Source organism: Chrysemys picta, chromosome 5 (genome assembly GCF_011386835.1).
Source record: "Chrysemys picta bellii isolate R12L10 chromosome 5, ASM1138683v2, whole genome shotgun sequence".
Lineage (NCBI taxonomy): Eukaryota > Metazoa > Chordata > Testudines > Emydidae > Chrysemys > Chrysemys picta.
The window spans coordinates 33819103-33839761 of record NC_088795.1 but is presented as its reverse complement, the minus strand read 5'-3'; the positions used below and the strand labels follow the sequence as shown (position 1 = coordinate 33839761).

General features: G+C 40.1%; 1 protein-coding gene across 1 annotated transcript in view; it reads left to right on the top strand.

Annotated features, from left to right (window-relative positions):
* Window positions 1-20283, top strand: part of COL25A1 (collagen type XXV alpha 1 chain) — a 203092-nt gene extending 182809 nt beyond the window's left edge. Inside the window, exons 32-37 of the mRNA XM_065596206.1 lie at window positions 5051-5104; window positions 8837-8863; window positions 9637-9690; window positions 14871-14957; window positions 17963-18001; window positions 19763-20283. Coding sequence (XP_065452278.1) covers window positions 5051-5104; window positions 8837-8863; window positions 9637-9690; window positions 14871-14957; window positions 17963-18001; window positions 19763-19765 — 264 coding nt within the window. The 3' untranslated portion in view covers window positions 19766-20283. The remainder of the gene's footprint in view (window positions 1-5050; window positions 5105-8836; window positions 8864-9636; window positions 9691-14870; window positions 14958-17962; window positions 18002-19762) is intronic.
* The last annotated feature ends 376 nt before the right edge of the window (window positions 20284-20659 follow it).

Genomic DNA, 20659 nt, shown 5'->3' with positions numbered 1-20659 from the left:
CGGAAGTGCTCGCCGTCGACTGCGGTACTCCAGCTCGCCGAGAGGAGTACCGCGGAGTCGACGGGGGAGCCTGCCTGCCGAGTGTGGACCAAGGTAAGTTTGAACTAATTCGAAATAAGGTACTTCGAACTTCAGCTACGTTATTCACGTAGCTGAAGTTGCGTACCTTAGTTCGAATTAGGGGGGGTAGTGTAGACCAAGCCTAACAAACAGCTGTGGTAACACTACTTCAGACCTGCCATACTGAAGTCATTGCTATATGGCATGAATCCAATTAGCTTTAACAGCGGCTCATCCGAGACAGATCTGCATGACTTGAGGATTCATTTTTGCAAAAATATGTGGTGAGATATAAGATGTAGACATGTACTGTAGTCCAAAACAGGTACAGTAGCTAATGTTGCCACTAAGTTTGGTTTAATGGTCTTGAGGGCCATAGCTTATTTTTTGTAGGGTATTACATTACTCAAGTCTTCTTTGAAAGATACACATCTCTGTGTATTGTAAGGACATAAACATGAAGAGCCATGCATTAAGCAGCAACTAAAGTAGTTCCTCTGTTTATTAAGCTCCTTGCTGCGACACATCCTGGTCTTCTCTGGTAACTGTGGAGGACCAGGAATTCTGTAACCACTCCAGACCTTTTTTGAAAAAGAAAAGATTAAAATGTAAATTATAAACCATGTTTTTTGTTCTGTTTGTAAAGTTCCCAATACAATGGGGTCCTGGTCCATGATTAGGGCTCCTATCCACTACAGTAATATAAATAACAAATGAAACTCATAATAAATCAATTAAATGATGGAGTGTGGAAAGGAGTTTTTTTGTAAAAGGCAGGCTAGCAGAGATCCTGCCCGAATAATAATTTAATGCTGCTGGGGTATTGCTGTGGCATTTGTTATGTGTCAAGGTGCCTAAACTTTTGTAAAAATGTCTTTTTCAACTATTTAAATTGAAATAAATAATAAATGCACTGTCAGCTATTTTCGTGCGTCATTACAATTTGCACATGCACTTATTGAGCTTCTGTATGCAAAAGCAGGAGCACAAACATTTTGCCCTTGGACCTCAACCTTTACATTTCAAAATAATAGCCCATAGTATGGCTGCTGGATATCATGATACAGGATCAAATTTTGTCCATGATGACAACAAAATCTTTGGTTCAGGAACAGAAGCTAGTGTTAAGTTGGAAGGGTACACAGATGTCTCAAGGTGAAATGTTGAAGGGTCAGTTGCAAATACAAAGTAAATTGTAAATCCACATATTATGCTTATAATTTGGAAAGCTAATCTCGCTTTTTAAAAGACACTGTAGTTGAGTGCAGATTTAGGACTCCTTAAGTGTTTCAGGGATCAAGGAAAAATCAAATGAAAATATATTAGTTCCTTAACTATATGGATTCATTTTTGTATACGCAGAATTTTGGGCAGCGATGGATTCACTTGATCTAATAACATTTACTATTCCTTGGCATGTGGCAGAAGGAACACTGTCCGGATCTGAATTTTTTCAAGTTTAACTATTTCACTAGAATCTCAAACACTGAATACTCCTATTTAGAGGGAGGCAGTGTGGTCTAAAGAACTGGTTCAGGGGACTCTGAGACAGGAAACCTTATTCACTGCATGACCTTGGTCAAGTCATTTAACTTCTCTTGGCCCAATTCAATTCTGGTATAAGAGAATACAACTCCTATTGACTCCAGTCAGAGTTGCACCTATTTAATTCAGAGCTGAATTTGATGCTCTTTGTCTCAGTTCCTCCTTCTGTAAAACTGGGATGGTGATAATTGCCTAACTACCTTACATGGTTATTGTGAGAATAGTGCTTTAAAAATGTAAGATGTTTTATAAGCGTTGCAAATGATTATTATCTGTTACATGGGAATGTAATACTCTTAGATGACCATGGGCAGCATTTCAGAATGATACTTTGTGCACAATGCTATATTTGTATGTAATGCTTCTTTTTGTAAAAGAGATATGACAATGAATTAAAATTTGTAAAACACTTTGATATTTGGTGTGAAAGGTGCTCCATACATTCAAATTTTTATTAGTCCACTGAAAATATCAGCATTTCCATTTCACCGGGAACTGCAGGAGTTTTTACTACAGCCATCTCTGCTTATATTTTCATGATTTTTCTAACCAAAAAATGGAGTTGATTGTTTAATAATAGGTATAAAGGCTGGCTGAAAGACCTAACAACATCTAATTTACATTGTCTGTTTGCCAGTAAAACTCTATTTTCCCTCTAGACAATCAAACATCTTGGAGTATTTGTATTTTGTATATTCCCTATGGCTAATCATCCAATAGCTAATGTAAATGTCAGCGATAATGTTGTCAGACAAGACTGCTTCTCCAGTCTCTTATTAGTTTAAAAGGTTTTGAAAGATTCACACTTAATGAAATAGGAATTCCAAGGGATTCTCACCTGTGTGGCAAAGTTTTGTTTCTGAACTCAGCTCTTTTCAGGACCTCAAACAAGTGGCTTGCCTAAAAGTTCTGTCACTACATACATTCAAAATACGTTAGTGTTTCTGACAACACATTTATTTATTTAAAACTCTTCTCAGTGGGGTGGCCTCATGAGATCTTCATCTAGTTTGTGTGCAGGTTCTAGGGAGAAACCAAATATAGTGTTGTTCCTGCAAATACAGTACTTCAGCACAACACAGACAATGTAATTCAGGACACTGGATCTAAAATGGCAGGAAACAACACTGAAGAATGACAAATTGTTATATTTGCACTGGCAAGATTCTGAAAATAAAAGATTAACAGTTTCTTAAAACTAGACTGTGAATATCTGTTTCTCTGAAGCAAGTATTTATTTCAGTGTTCGGGGCAGCAATCCCAAAAGTCTTCCCCCCACCCTTAATTCATCCTAATCCATAGCCACTGATGGCATGAGCCATGTTCCAAACACCTTTCCACAGGTGCTTCACATTGGAGGTAGAAAATCTGTAGGATACATATCCAGTCCGATCCTTGTGTATAATAGATGGGATGACTTCCCTGAACTGATTTTCCAAACCCTTTGCCAGTATTTTTATGTCTACCATATGTTTAACAATGATACTGGCCTATTTTGAGAGGACTACATATGGTCTAGATCAAAAGGACATTAACTAGTCTTGATGTATCTCAAATATGGATCAGAGAACTTTGTAGCAGTTATATAAGTAGGTTAGCAAATCTCTTAGCTTCTTCTGGCAGAAAATGCTGAGGCCCCAGGGGATTAATTTTGTACATCAGCTGTTGCTTCTAGCATCTCTTGTTGTTTTACAAGGGTATCTAGTCTCGCTGCCTGGTCAGAAACAGTTGGGAGATTAACAGAATCAAGAAAGACCTTAATCGGACACTTAATCTCATCCAGACTGAGGCACATATAAGGAGCTATAATCTTCATCAAAAATGTAAAATATCTAAACTTGATCATATGTCAGTCCCCCAATGCATCCCTTGTTGCTGGGATTATTAAACAAGAGATTCTTTCAGCTAATTTTTTTTTTCTGGAGCCTCCTTGCTATTGTTGCCCAAGCAATATAATTTACACCTAAGTGGTACATTCTCAGAGCAGTGTACAGGGATTTATCCATGACTCACAAAGATAACACACACATCTAAATCTCCAGTCTGTGCTTTTAAAATGTACCCTTTCTAGTAATAATGGATAATTAATCATCTAGATTTTTAGAGTACGTTTCACCAAGAGGCAGGCACTTCATCTACCACTGAACTGCGGCAATGTCTGTGATGGAACATGGTGTCTTTCCATGCCAGGAACATTACACAAAAGCTTTGTTTGTATTAAGAAAAAGAAGTGAAGAAGATATCCAGGCAATACTGCAGGGGGAACCTAGTCAAACAAGCAGCCTTGAAAACCATATGTGACCAGGACCTCTCTTTTTTGTCTCATGCAAAACACAACATCTTCAGCAGCACAGTCCCACCAAAAGGCTATGCTGGAGTGTTGGTTCAGTGCTTAGTGAGAGGGAAGAATACCATGGAAAGCAAACCTTTCATTATTTACTGCAGCAGGTTTGATGTTTCTTGGAGTCTCCCATCTTGTTGCTCACCAGGCATATCTGTGTTTAGCATACACGATTTAACAAGATCACCACCAGAGGTCCTGCAGCAGCCTTGATGCAGAGCCACGTGTCAGCTAATTTGAAACGTGTTTTTTTTTTCCTGTCAGTCACCTTGAAAAACACTAAGGCCAGGACTGATTCCAACCTTACATTTGTTTTCTAGAGATTTCATTTCATTCTGGAAATGTTTCCTCTCTATTGGCTTGTAAAAAGTTATGTGCATAGTTGCTCTAATAGCATCCCTCTTTGGAAACTCTTTATTCTTCCACTGACTTCAGTGTGGAGTGGGATCGTACTCTCAGTGAAAATCATTTATATTTGTCTCACCGCGGGTTAGAATTTTTATTTAATATATCTGAGCAGCTAAATATATGGCTCTACTAATGGTATGGTCTTCATGATATTACTGTTAATAATATTGCCTGTTACACACAAGCCCTGATTGACAGTAATTTTCTGGTGCATCATAGCAAATCTCAGCTGTTCAGCCAGAGCGGGATGCAAGGTGCTGAGCACCCACAGCTTTCATTACAGTATTGGGCTCCTCCTGAAGGCCCAGTGCTCCAGCTGTTACGAGCTGTAGCACTGGCTGGAAGTTAATAACACTGGATGTTTAGCAACTACATACATTTTTGGTACTAAACAAACTACACAAAATAGTATTAATACATGATAATGTTTACCTTTATCACAGTTGTCATTTATCATACTGTACTGGCTTATCTTGAGTCACCCAGAAAGAGATACAATCAGTGTGTCTGGACATAGGAATATACAGCCCTGTTGTCGTCATTTAACTATTTACTGAAAATCAGATTTGCAGACATTATCCAGCCAAAGGATTAGAGATTAATAGGCTTCCACTTTTTCAGAAAGAGGGATTATTTTAACATGAAGAGACTGTTTTGTGATTAAACCAGATGTGTATTTTTAATCTTTTTTTCTAGGGTGAAAAGGGAGCTGTTGGTGACCCTGGATCCAGAGGACCATATGGTTTGCCTGTAAGTTGCATGGAACTTGTACACATTGCAACTTTCACCACGCCTTGATTAAACTTTGCTGTGTTTTATTACCATTTTCCATCCAGCAGTGTAATTAGTTGAGAGCGGTGAGGGCAGATGATAATCCCTGACAATGCAAAGTCACTGATCTTGAAGCAGGCCCATATCACAAACTTACACCGATTCCTACACATACATACAACTATGCAAACGTAACAGAATGGAGCTAACAAACCAACAAGAATGAGGAAATCTAGAGTTAAAGTGCCCCTTATTCTGCAACTCCTGCCATTTTGATTATGTGTGGTCGATACATGTTATTAGATGCCTTGAGACCACCAAAATAGACTGGCAAAGAGCTCAGGACAGAGTGTAGCCACGGAAGTTTTTTGTGATTTTCTTAATGTCTTATTCAGATTTCTTTGATGCAACAATATTTTGCTGTTACTATTTTTTGTGTTGTTTGCATGTGGAAGATTTTGGCTTGCTTTGATTTTTTTGCATTTCTGTGTGTTTGGGATGGGAGAACTTTAAAAGGTTCATAGTTTGGGTTTGGTTTGGATAAATATGTAGAAGGTCAGATGATTACCCAAAGCTTATCCAAACCTCTCAAGTTTGCAAATTTGGCCTACAAGTCTAACTGACTTTCTGATAGTATTTTGGCACTTGTTTCCTGATCAGAAACCAGAAGTGATAAAAGTTTTAGCTGAATATACCAGAGCAGGCAACTTCAAGGCAGGGTTGGCCAGGGGAGGGGATCCTGTTTTCTATAAGTTAGTTAACTAGTTTACCCATCCCTAACATATGTAGACCAGGGCTTCAGTTAATGTAACTCAGCAGAGCTCCACTGAAGTCAATTGAACTACCCCAGTTTACCCCAGCTGAGGATTAGCTCAGTGGGTGTGCACATGTATGTCTACTGTGTGCACTGACACAACAGCTGTTGTGTGTTACAAACACAGATCTATTCCAGCCTTAGTAAGATCACAGTGGTTCCACTGCAATTATATTGGGTCATTATTTACAAAGGCAGTTTTATACATCTCCTCTCCAGTTTCATTTGTTTGGGCTGGATTCTCTCAAGTTGGAATAGGGAGTTGTAATTTACATCATCCTGCGCTAGAGAGTCTCCCAGTATTAGAGCAGGTGGTGCTGTTGCTGCCATATTCGTTTGACAGTCTGCCACAGAAAGGCAGTTTTATTTTCATCTGGAAGTTCCATAGGAACCCTTGTGAGAGGTTGCTGAGGGAATGTGCTAAGACAGTGCACCCCCTCACCATGCCCCTTTCCTACTGTTGGCTACTGTTGCCCCTTTGAGAGGTGAGTTGGATTCTGATAGTTTCCTCAACACCAGCGAGGGTTAACTACCTTTTACCACCACAATCTCTCCACCGGTATTGGACTTTCTCCCTCTGGGGCTGTGAGCAGGCCAGGTAAACCTGGGCCAAATCTGACCCATATTTATGCTTACAAAAGATGAAGGAACACAGAGTACAAAACCAGCAATCAAGTGCATCCCAGGCCCACAGTATTTAGTCCAGCAAAACTCCCAAGATACAGGGCCAGATTCTCCACTGACTTGCCCATTGTGTAGTGATTCACACCTGTGCAAAGTGAGTACAAACAAGGATTCTCTACTCATTTGCAACAGTGCTAGCATTTAACACTCACTTTATACCAGCATAAAAGATAGGTAAAGTTCAAGACAGTGGAGAATAAGGCCCCAAAAGTGTAAGTGTTGCAGAATTGGGCCACCGGACTAGATCATTTAAAAATTTCTGCCCTCCCTTTTTTTTATGTCCACAGTTTGCAGATGCAATTAGTGTCACTTGGATGTCTAATAGCACCCGCACATCAGGTATTAGACATCAAAGTGACATCTCACACAGTTATGTGTACCCACAAAACTGCAGGCACAAAAAGGGATGCCAGAATGGGGCTGATCTGAAAGTTAGACCTATCATGTATTCTTTTTCTGGGTGTTGTAATCACAGGGCTACACCTTACTCAGAGCTCAACTGCCTCCAGCCCTCTGTAGAAGCCTCCCCATCACCAGGCTTTGTGCAGGCCCAGACATGATCAGATTTCTTGAGCACAGAGATCACAAGGAGTCTGCAAGGCTAGCACTCATAGCAGCATTATCTTTCCCGAAAAGAGAGTGAGGGGCTGTGGGTCTGTCTTCTCAGCCCAGGAAGTCTGGTCCAGACCCTTTTCTCTGGTTTTTAGGTTTATTTCTTCCACATAAAACTAGTATAGCACATATATCAATTATCCCTTCCCCCTAACCCAGGATCTTCTCCAGGAGCCTATCTATTTCTGCTCTATAAATCACTTGCCTGACAGTCATACATCACTCTAGGGCCTCCCACAGGAATCAACCTACTTCCTATAAACAAAATAAGGAGTCCTTGTGGCACCTTAGAGACTAACACATTTATTTGGGCATAAGATTTTGTGGGCTAGAACCCACTTCATCAGACGTTCTAGCCCATGAAAGCTTATGCCCAAATAAATGTGTTAGTCTCTAAGGTGCCACAAGGACTTCTCATTTTTGGTTTTGTTTTGTTTTTTGCTGATACAGACTAACACGGCTACTACTGAAACCTGCTTCCTATAGTTCTCCCACCGTGACCAAGGGGCTACCTGCTAGAGCTTCCCTATTCCTAGGAGCTGTCTACCCCCAACTGAACCACTTGCTGGCTTTTATAATTACCTGATCCCTAGCTGATCAGTCTCAGCTGGAAGATAGCTGGTCCATCACAGGTGAGGCTGGGCCCAATTCCCCTTAAAGAGCCAGCCACTCTGTGACAGAACCTAAACCCATTTTCCCTGTGTATCAGCTAGCACAGCTGTCCCCGCTAGAGGGAAGATGTCACAGCAGCTTTATTTTGCATTCACTCTCTACTGCTCTGAGGCCTTGTTGCCTGAGCCAGATATCCCAGTGCTGTTTTGTCTGAGCCTTGGAGAAATTAAATAATTTACATTGAAAAGGAAGTATATAAAACCATGCCTTTTGGATCAGTGACCCAGCAGTGCAATCAGTGTGGCTGCCCTACTGAAAGTGGAACAGATCACTAGCGACATTGTGTCAGGATGAGGCTTATCTCTGAATCTATGCATGCTGTGGGTCTTATCCGCTGAGGAGCTGAGCACCCTCAACTCCCATTGAAGTCAATGCACCTAATCCTGTTCTGACAAGTCAATGGTAAAACTTCCATAGACTTCGCCTGGAGCAGGAGAAGGCCAATGGGTAGTGCGGGCTTTCAGCTCCATCTGTGTACTAAACATCTCTGTGAAATACCGGATGAATATTAGTTTGCAGTGTATGATTATTTGCTGGCCACTTACAGAAGTAAAAATCTTCACCTTTTCCTGCCCTTTTTGTGAATTGAAACTGGTGAGATCCTAGTGATTGCATTATTTTAACTTGCTCCTGGAGCTTGTGCAATAAGCTTCAATCTACAGCAAAATTTTACAGTCAAGTTATCAGTTCCTGGAAACGGGAAATGTTAAACACTGACAGAAAGACCCTTCACTAATGGCAATTCTATTTGTGTAACTCTAGAAATGTGTGTTGCTGCTGTACAAAAAGAATGCTATTGCTCTCCTGTAGGCAGAAGGCAGGTGCTTGCATATCAAGACAGCCTTCAAGATAGGTGGGATTAGCAGATAAGACATCACATAGTCATGAGGCTTAGGGATGCTAACATAGTTTATATGGTTCTTTGGCAGGGCAAAGATGGCGAGCCTGGCCTTGATGTAAGTAATATTTATGACCAGTTTACTCATAATGGTAGGTAAATGATTCCTTCACTGGGTGCAGCACATTTATTTCCCATTTTCTGTGTATGCTGAACATGCAGAGAACATACTAAACATTGCATTGCAGTTGTTCGCATATGATAAAGAGAGGTGAGAGCGACAGACTGAACAATGGTATTTTGAGAAAGTACAGCCCAACCCTGAAAAGCCCACAAGGCACAGTGCTTACTACCCAAAGGAGTCCCATTGACCTGCGTGGTCACAGTAGTAACTACTACACCTGGTAAGAAGAGTTTGCAGGATCAGACTCTAACTAGTGCCCCTCCCTAGGAGCAGAACAAGGAGCCACCAACATTTGGTTAAGTAACTTCATCCCTATTAAAAAAAATAATCCCGCACTCTACACATGACACATTTTTCACAATTTAGGATTTCTTATGGCATGCGGGTGAGAGCCTGTTGTGATCCCATTCCCACCTTCCCTACTCTCATCCCATTCCCACCTTCCCTACTGTCAAAGGCCCAAAAGTGCAGCAGTCCCATTCAGAGCCCAGTAATGTCATTTAGTCTGTACAACAGTAGGAGTCACTTTGAATCACATTTTACTTCCATTGCTGGAAAATGACCTTGCTGAATATGAGCCATGTTTCTGACACATAGCATGCAGTGCAGTATTCTTTTTCTGTATAAGTTTTCCAGCAGTATTTTAAAACCTAACCTACATTGATAGAGAAGCCAATAGATATCTTTGTTCGTTTTTTTTTTTATAGGGTTTCCCTGGTCCTCGAGGAGAAAAGGGTGATCTAGGCGAAAAGGGAGAAAAGGTGACCTCAGTGCTGTTATCTGTTGTTTGATTCCTCAGCCCAGTCCATTTTGCTGTCCCAACCCTATCATTTGTCCATTAAACCTGATCTTTCTTCCTACTGTGTGCCAAAAGGCAGGTCACGTGTATTTGTTAGACAAAGTCATCGGTCAGAAGGAGAACCAAAACCTCCATGCAGAACCAGTAATACAACACTTGCCAAGATAGTAGGGGAAGAGTTTGTCCACGCTCACCCTAAGATCAGGTTCCTTTTCTGTACCCCATGCCATGCCTGATGAAAGTCCTTGTCAGTCTGTGATTCTCAATGCACATGTCACTGGGGTAGTAATTTTTTTGTGTGGGAGACGCTGGCTCAGGTCCTCGGCTGGTATAAATCAATGTCGCTCCAGTGACTCCAGTGGGTCTAGACAGATTGATACCCAGCTGAGGATCTGGTTCCTTATAAAGTATGCTAGAGATTGTTTAAAAAATTTACAAAGTTTACAATTAAGAGAATTATCTTAATTATTTGCATTTGGTTGCTTTTATGGATTAAAGCTCTTCCCTATAGTTTTTGTAAGCCAAACAATGCAATATTTCTCCAGTGCATGAGAACCATAAAGTGAAATTAATTAGCCTCATTTCACAATCCAAGCTGAGTGATATGCAACTAATAAACACAGTGAAAAGCAATTCATATTTTAGGGCCAGAATGTGACTCTCCCTGCGGCCACAGGGAGAGTTTGCAAAGAGACTTCCTTCGTGCTGCCCACACAGGGGCTTACAACAAGTGCACTCTCTCTATGCCCACAGGAGTAGAGGGGTTGCTCCTTCAAAGAGGGCCTGCAAGAAGATATGACCTTGGCCCTGTATTAGACTACAGAGCAAGCAACTTGTGCAGGGGAGCAGAGTATATCATCCTAAAGGAAGACACTGCAAATGATCTCAAAAAATCTTAGCTTGAGTTTTTAAATGGCTTCACTTTAACTATACCCGTACCACTTTTGTGTTCACGTTCCATGGACATTCATGGGATCAAGTTTCACTGGCATGAATGTTCACAGAAAGTGAACCTCAGAGTCACATGAGCAAGTATTGGCAGACACAGAACTATAAATATTACATGCATGATGAGTATTCACTCCAGAAGTGCCTGTGAATCTTACGAGTCAGGGCACAGAAACAATACTGTTATGGCAACAAGTGCTAATATCATGCCTGTTGTGAGTCATTGAGATATAAGCATTCAGGAGGATTAAACTCTCCATAGAAAGGGATCTGTACAGTACTGCGCCCAGACATTTCTTAAGAGGATTGTGTAGGTTAAAGTGCTCTTCTTTCGGATGGAATTTTTTTAGCGTTCCTTTGTGTTGTAGAGTAGCAGCAGGGATGATCAGGCCACCTTGAGTAACCATGTGATCCTAGGTAAGGGATTTCCCAGAAATCCCGGGGGTTGAGGTAGGAAGGGGAAACTATATATTAAGCAATGACATTCCAAGAGAGAGAGAGGCCCAAGACAGGTGCTTCTTGGTGAAAAAGCAGTGGTGTCTAAGCTGAGTTTTTTGCAGTTTTTGACTACTTGTGTTCAAGGAAATTTCCAAGGAAATAATCTTGGAAATAAATTATTCTAGAAAACATCTTAGCTTTACAACACTGATTTCTGCTCCTAGTCGGAAATGGACCTTCCAGGTCTCAAGATCTGCTATTGCTTGGCAAGAGGAAACAATATCCTGTTATCTGCCCAACCACCCCTGATTAGCACAACGTTTAGAGCAAACAGCCAAAACTTGGAGAGAAATGTTCATGCATAATCGATTAATAGAGTTAAAGAAATTTAACTCCCCTCCCAAACAAAATAATGTTTTTTGGAAAATGGATATGAGGAAATTACAATCTGCTTGTCATTGTTCCAAAATCAGAACAAAGACGCTAATTTTATCCAATACATTTTTCAGTAAGGGCTAAGTTAAACTGATAAATCATTCATTGTAACTTATTTTCTCAGCTGTAATAGTTAGGGTAAGAAAAAAAAAAGTCAGAGAGCTGAGGCCAGGTCCTTAACTAGTGTAAATTAGCATAGCTGCACTGATTTCAATTCAGCTATGTGCCAGTTTACCATGATTTTTTCACTTTAAATATTGCTGAATGATATTGACTGCTAGGCTGATGTCACAGAGGTTCATATTATTAAATTTCTACACCAAAAATCTGAGGTTCATTTACACGGCAGAAATATGTAGCATAAACATGACATTTTTTTAGTGACCAATGACATCTCCTCTTTCACCTATGTGATCCTTTCCAATAATGTTGGGCAGCGCATAAATCTGCAGCCCCTTGGTTCTGATTAAATCATAGACGGGTAATTTCTCCTACAGGGGCTCACTAGCTCTGCTACAGTGAAAGAGAGTCAGTGTTTGCATCATAATTTCTGCATAACTTGGCTGTAAAAACATAATTGTTCAAAGCTGTAAGTTGGCGTACAAGGTTATATTCCAGGAGCACTTTTTGAGAAATAGGTTTTTTAAAGTGGTTTGATTGGTTTGTTGTTGGTTTGAATGGTTTTTTGTTGTTGTTTTAAATTGTATTAATCAAAAAAAGAATCCTCAAAAGTCTGCATTTAAATAATGTGGTATTTTGGGTCATTAAAATGGGTTTTAAAAACCTCACTAAGTACAGATGCCAGTAGTTTACCTTTTCTTTTTAAACCCATCTTTTTAAAAGGTATGACATTAACAGTTAAAAAAGGACAGAGATTGATTTTTCTGAACCCAGGTTAAGACTCGATCTCACTAAGTGCTTAACACCCTCCACTCCAATTGATATTAGGGGGGTGGGGGGAAGTCCAGAACCTCACCGGACTGCACTCTAAGGGCCTAATGCTCCCTCCTGGGTGCTGAGGGGAATCTGTGCCCAGGAGAGGGAGGAGCCTGTGTCCTTCCCCTAATCACATAGCAATCCCTCCACAGGTTTTGGGCTGCACAGGTCTGGAGAGAACAGGAGGGAGAGTGGGCTAGGGTAGCCAGGTAAAATTCTTTGATTCTTCATCTTTAATCACATGGGGAACACACAGCACAAGTTATAACAGCCTTAATCTATTGTCATTTGTGCTGCTCCTCTCTCCTCCAGATGCTGATCCTCCCATTGGGGAAAGAGCCCAGAGTCAGGACATATAGAGGGATCCCTTGAAGCATGGTTGCTGCAGGAGCTGTGCTCCCCAGCATCCATCAGTGCTTGACAGCAGTAGTGATGCATGGGGCATTCACACAGATGCTCCTGGACTTCTGGGAATCCCTTGAAATCTGCCTGAAACTCAGGGAAGTGGGGAGTGGCAAGTTAAGGGAACAGTAACTATTTCTCCCCCCATTTTTCCCACCCTCACCCAGTTCATTGAAGAATTAATAGGAGGCTCAGTGAGTTAAAACTGACAGAGGCCTGTTTTACATTTAAAATGTAGGTCGACATAGCTATGGTACTCAGGCGTGTGAGAAATCCACACCCCCTAAGCACCAAGGATGCTGATCTAACCCTTTGTAGACACAGCTAGGTTGATGGAAGAACGCTTTTTGACACACAGGAAAGAGAGATGAGGAATTCTGTTCACATGGTGCCATAAATACAGTAGATTTGTCTATGGAAAACTCTTGTTTACATTTGAATGGTACAGTATACTGTAGTATTTCATGTATTTTATGTGTTTTCCCTTTTCTAAATGAATTACAGTAAGACAGTTTGTTTCTTAAATTAATCAAGTTTTTGTAAAAAAAAAATCATTTTCTAAATGGATTTAATCTTTGTGTTGGTGTGAAACTGGTTGAAAATCCATTTACTGTACTTCATCCTAAACATGTCTGCCTTTCCAGAGGTGCATTCTTTCCTTCTCCTTTTACCTTCTTTCCTTACAATTCCCTCTGTCTTTTTTATCTTTTTCCTTACAAATTGAATCCTTTCCACAGCCACAACCTTGAAAGCCCTCCCTTGGTTGTTCTCCAGTGTCATACTAATCTTCCTTTCACTATTTTCCTATTCTTTGTAATATACCTGGTGCACCCCACTCTTTTTTATTGTCCTACTCTTTTTTTTTTTTTTTTTTTTTAATAGAAGCCGTTTTGGTTTTATTAAACTGCAAGTGAGCCTGAAACTCATTTACCATTGTGATCAACTGGTGTGAAATCAATTATAAAATTGACTCTCCAAATATCACATACTGCTTGAGGGGAGTCACCCTTCCAGGGTAGGCCTGAAGATTCTTTTTCCGTGTCTCATTTCTATGGATTATCAAAAGCTGTGAAATTTGCTGTAAACCTCTCTTTCAGAAATCTTAATCATTTGCTTTTTTACAAAGCAACTCCGTCACCTGCTTAAAGGAGTGAATAATGATAAACCAATGAAATTTTACCTGCAGTGGAGAGGTATTTGAAAATCATGTTTTGAACATGAAATTTAAATGTAAATATTCATTAGCATTTCTAATTACAGAAAGAGAGAGATCACTGGAAAATTTTATAGCACTTCAACATCAAGCAGTTTGGATCTTCTGAGTCATTTAGCAGGGTTTGAAATGAAGGGCCAAATTCTGTTCTGAGTGGTATCCGTGCCATTCCCTTGACTTCAGTGGGTTTGCATGGGGGTAACTGAGGGCAGAATTTGGCCCAGACTCTACTGGGACTGATGCATGCAAGGTTCATTCAGTAAAGGACATGTTGAGACATAGTCATCCCTGCTGTGACTCCACTGAATCACACCGGGAATAAATTGTTCCCACTATTTTCCCCTCCCGTCCCCCCATTGGCAGAAATGAGATTGATCTGTTTAGTTGTTCCAAAGACACCTCTGACTAGAAATTCCTCTTCCTATGTAACTCCCAAAGAAAGGGACACATTCTGCTTGCCGTTTCTGTCCTTGCCCACAGTTTGAATCAGGAAGTCAGCCTATCATTTCAAACCCTACTTTAGGATTCAAATAATTCATAATACTGGCATTAATACAAAAGCTCAATAATACCAACTGATGCAGTTCTTGCTTATGATCATATTATTTATTTTTCCACATAATGCACCATCCAAACCAGAACACAGTGGTAAGTGTCCTTTCAGCCCTCCACTGGCAAAAAAAACCATCTTTTAAACCAATCTCTTTCATTTATATTTTTTTACCCAAAAGAATGAAACATTTGTTTTATCCAAACCATTGTGTCCACAGGGGGAAAAGGGAAAGAAAGGCAAAAAGGGGCCTAAAGGGGAGAAAGGAGAACAGGGTGCCCCTGGATTAGATGCACCTTGCCCATTGGTATGTCTCACTCATGTATTGGAAATCGCTCCTCCTGCTGTAGATTATAACCGGATAAAGCGAGAGGAGAGGAACAAGCCACAGCTATAGTGTAACCTGGTATCATTCAAAGGGTTTCCTCTCCTAGTCTGCAAATTCCAGCATGACTATTTTTTGTCCTCCTAATTTGGTTTAAATTACCAGTTTGGAGATCTTAAAAATGAATGTCACTTATGAAATATTTTTCATGGAATGCGCTGCATAGACATTCTGGCTATTTGTACTTACCTGTCAGTGTTCTATACAGATTGGAAACCTGTTGTGCTAAGTAGTTCTTTCTTGATTGGAGGGTCATTTAAACACTAAGGTCTTAGATGTGAGACTGCACCTGGGTCATTTCCACACGGGTTTTAATCACTGCTGCTGTAAGCTTGCTCCTCTTGGTCTCTTTTTTTTTTTTTTTTTTTTTGGCTCCAGCTAAATCAAATACCAAAGACACTTCTTTGTCAGTAACGTTGCAAGTTAATCTTTACAAACAGGGATTCCGTGGAATTAAGGGGGAAAAAGGGGAGCCAGGCCAGCCAGGCCTGGATGGGCTGGATGCCCCTTGCCAATTGGTACAGTATTTCTCTTTCCTACCAACCCTGCATGCGATTCCTTTGTATATGGTCAGTCATTCTCAGTGTAAAGTGGTGTTTTTCTGAGCGGACTTTACATTATCCACCTAATACATGCATGTGCATGAACAAATCAGCTGCTTCAGCAATCATAACCGTATCGAGAAGACACATTCTGTCAACACCTGGAACCTAACACCCAGCATATTGCTCCCACATCACATGGTAGTTTGAGTGTGTTCTTCCAACATAATTTTTCCCTCAGCACTGTTTGTTTTTTCCCCCAACAAATGCCTTTTGCCTTACTCACTAAGAATGAAATACACCTCTTTGCAGAGAGCCACCACAAGGACCACACGTTATTTAAGTCCCACGGCGTAAGTGGTGTGGGGACCTCATGCTGGCCCTCTGCATAGGAGTTAGTTTCACCCTAACCTGCACCTGAAATGATTCTGCACACTTGACTCCAGCTGAAATCAATGGGAGTTTTGAGTGCATCTTTTTTCAGAATTGAGCCAAGATGACATTTATGCAGAGAATGAGATAAATATCAATCTGTCAGAGTTAAATCATAGAGCTTTGCAATAAGCAAAGATATGAGTAAGATCTGCAGGATGAGGCCCTATGAACAAAGTTTTTGGGATTGGGCCCATAGATCAGAATAGTATTTAAATTTGAAACACAAAACTTAGATGAGCTTTGTAAGAAGATAATGGTCTGCAGCCCAAACCCTCACTGTCTTCGTTATTTAACGTTTTCAATTTAATGGTCTTTCCTTTGGAACTTACCTCCCTGCAATACACACAATACTCCCCCACTCTGTGTTAGCATGAATTCAAGTTCCCCCCTATACTAAAATTCTACTTGTTGACCCTCTCCCTTGTACCAATCTGGCAACACAGATTTTTTTTTTTAAATCTAAGTACGCTTTATTTTTTCCAATTAAAATTGAATAGTACATACACATTTCCGAAAAGACTCAAGATATAGGTGTTTTAAATTGTTGGCAGTTAAATTTGGTCTGCATGTTCTGATATTGTTTGTTAGCTAAGCACGATTATCTAAAGATGAATGTTAAAATTAAGTAGGTTTTATATCAAGTACAAAGTTTCTAATCTAAATTGTCAGTGGAATTTTAATCTGAAGTACATAGTCCATGTAATATTTTGTTTGCTTCTGATTAATGATAACCATATCTCATATTTTGTTGGGGGGTAATCAAGCATGCCTTCATAATTAAAAAATGTGTTTGTCTTTGTAGTATCATTTATATCTGGAGAACCCTTACACCATTGCTGTGAAAAATGTTCTTCTGTTGGTGGGATAGATACAGTTATCAGAATAAGCTTTTAAACAAACAACACTGTTTTGTGTTCTAGAAAGCAGGTAGTTTTTGCCAGAAAAATAAATAAATAAATGGATAAATAAATAAAGCCACCCCACACACAACACACAAACACTGTTTCTCAGAATTGTTAGCAGATAAGAAACCAAGTATAAAGTAGTATTGCCTTTAACCTAATAAATGATTGGGGCCTGATTCTCCTCTCATTTATAGTCCAGTTCTGTGAGGTGCTGAATTCCCTCGACTCACGTTACAGGATCGGTCCTCTACCGCAGTGTAAATCAGGACTAACTTCATTATAACCTGTGTATCTAAGATCAGAATCTGTCCCATGCGCTAAATTGGGGACACAGAGGTTTTAAGCAAGAACAGAATACAGTGCTGGGAGTGTATATAAGTGCTTGTAATTAGCACAGTCCAAGTTACAAATAGCTTGGCAGCCATATGTTATCCATGCTCCAGAATAGTCAGCTTCTACCTTAGTACCCTGCTTTCATGGCAACTTTCCCCATTGATTTCAGTATGAGTAGGTTCAGTCCTTTAGTTTTCATTTTATAAAGGTAAGAATTAACATGTATGAAAATATTCCCATATGCAGTTTGAATATAAATAGCCTATCAATGGGTTAACTTTGTACCAAGACCAGAAAACCAGTAAGCGATATACTATTGCTGACTGATCTGTGGCTAAATGTCCATGATTTATGAATAATAGATACAACTTTAGATTAACATATAATTGGCTGGCAATTAATCCAGCTCAACTGATTTGACCCCTGATAATGTTGCTATGACAGCAAAAATATAGCAGTTATGCTTTAAAGTTCTTACCATGATTAGGCACACTGTAGTTTGGGATTTGAATTTTTTGGAGGGGCAGGATTGTATGCATTTACAATGTGAGCGCACTCAGCCTCATGTTGGATGTTGGAATTTTCCTCTTCTTAAGTGACGAAAGTATTAGTTAGGAAGTGGGAGCTATTCATTAGCTAAGAAGGCATGGTTGTTTCATCAGATATACTGTCAGGCTCATCTATGCACTTTTTATCTTTCTCCTTGAAACAGGGGCCGGATGGATTACCAATGCCCGGCTGCTGGCAAAAGGTAAGACATGCCAAATTATTTCTGCACAGAGGCACCATCCCTATTCTTTGGCACAAGAGAACCCTTTTGACCTCACACCCTCTGATTTCAGTAAGAATAGCTTACAGATTTTGGAATACACAGCAGTCCAAGTTATAACCTCTTCTCAAATATTATTTGCATGATGAATTTGTAATATGTAGGGGTTATAACAGCAACTGATTTATGCAGTATTTGAAAACAATTGGCACCTGAGTTGCTGGGAAGTCAAAGACCATCATTCTTCTTCATAGGGAGAGCTACATCTCCTTCAGCCCCTGCAATGAGCTGGGAGACAGTATCAGACCTGCCCATCAGTGGTGTGGCAGAGTCTTTCCAAAATGTTCATAGTGACCTATCAAGCTTAGAGTCTTCTGGATTATCCAAAGGGACAATGCATCTTGCTTCCTGTTTGCCTCTTTCCCAACCCCCGAAGTCTGCTGTTGCATTTTATTACTGCTTGCAGCTGATTTTCAGCAATGCTAAGTAATAACATTGTTACTTTGGTAAAGATTTGTGCTATTGAACGGTAGAACTCTGACAGTGCTAGATTTAAAAGGCTCAGCATTCAGAGCAAATGTATCAGTGAACAGATATTTATTCCTCGCTGAATACTGATGCATGAATAAACCATGTGTGAAATCCTGGCTGGGTATGGAAAAACTCTCATTGACTTCAGGGGAGCCAGGCTTTCACCCCATGCATTTTTCAAAAGCTGATTCTGGATAGTTATGGTCACATAGTAGAGTCTGGCTAATATTGAAAACAATTGAATATTTTATTTGAAAGACACCAGCTAGCAGGTGGAGCTGTGGGTCAGGAGGTGAGTGTAGCCCTCACACCACGAAGCAGGTATGCTGCCAGTAGTAGGTGTGCTGACTGGCAACAAATTACAGGTATAAATATAAATAACTATACAGCTAAGAGGAGCCATACACACCATTCACTGGGCAGCAGCATACTGTGTCAGCTTGCACTGAGTTGTCCTGCCTTATAGAGCGGGACATCATACATCGTCAACAGTGAGCTGCTCTACCCTTTCCCAACCTCAAATCAGCTACTGCAGGGCAGGATTAGCCCTATGTGCAAAGCCTAAACAATGTATAGGTTAGACTGGAAATAAAAATTCTACTTCTAAGCTGGGAAAACGTGTGCAGAAGTGTAGCTATATTTGTAGAGAAAGTACCTGCAGCTTCTCTTTAACTAGTGCCTCCCTTGACTATTTAAAGGCACTATTTCAGCTGTGGCTCTCAAAACAGGCAAAGCAATTCAGGAGCTGCTGTAGTACCTGAAGCTATTTGTTACTCATATGTGAAGATGAGCAGATCTAAAATTGATGGTGGTGTTTACACAGCTACCCATCTTGTTGCTAGAGGTAAACAGGAGTCACTATTTGCTTCCCAGGATAATAAGCATTGTTTTTCTTCTCAAAAGAGGTCAGTATCTGCCTATAATTCTTTAGGTAACTGATAACTGAAGTAGGTATGCACATTAAATCAGTGATTCTTAGTTTCCCAGAAAGTTATTTAGAGGCACTGGTTAGAAAGTTACAGATATTTGTGACCGCATCACTGAACAATAGTTTAAAAAAAACCATAAGTATTATAGGCATTTTGGAAGCACATTTGTGGTTAAGAGAATAAAAGATGTTTGGGGTTCTGCCCTATCTTTATATACTTGGAATAGATGTTTGGCTACTAGATTACTAACCTGGCCAATTTATCTCTTTTTGTCTCTTTGCAGTGATGAATCTAACCTTAGAAGCATGAAGTTGTGTATAATGCTCCACTTTTTGTATTTATAGTTGAAAACAGAAATTTTATTTTACAAGTCTGAGATATGTTTACATGTAGCTGCTTCTACTTGTTTGCAGTAGTCCATGTGTACATTTTCTTCACTTACATCTGCAGTTAGGCAATATATATAACCACAGGAGAAATCTGCAAAAATAAAGATTAGTCTCTCTATAGAGATATCTATACAGAGATAAATCATGGAGATTTAGTTTTTTCTGCAAGTTCTCTTATTTTTGGCTTGTGGACCTGCATGGACAATGAGTGCCATGAACTAGTTTACATGAAATTGTGACCAAATATGAGCTAAATGCTATGAAATGTACTGTACCAACTGCCATTGGAATTTACTGACTTTGCTTCCATGTTCATCTTAAACACTATCACTGATTCATGCCATCATCCCTGCTTGTACAGACTAAAAAAAAAAAAAAAGCATGAATTGTGTGCCAAACCTGCTTGTTGTGTGATCACTCCACATGCTAAATGGCTGCTCACTGTGACCTTTGATCCAAACTCCTGAATTATTTCCTTTTGTTATCTCAAGGGAGTCACACCGTGGCTTATTGCCAAAAAGAGATAAAGCAGAGGAGATTAGAAAAAGGTCTTGAATTTTTGGGGAACACAGTTCCAACTGCAGGTGGACGGCTTCCAGTTGTGTGGGTCATGTGACCCCTTCCCTTGGTCAAAAAGGGGTCATGCCTGTTGATCAGCATCGTTTTTTCTTGCGCTGCTCACTGTCACGAAGACATTCAAGATAGATGGGTTTAGATGCCAAGTGCTGTCAACTGTTTAACCAAGAAGGAAAGAAGTTTGAAGGAGAAAACAGACTTCCTCTGTGGGCAGT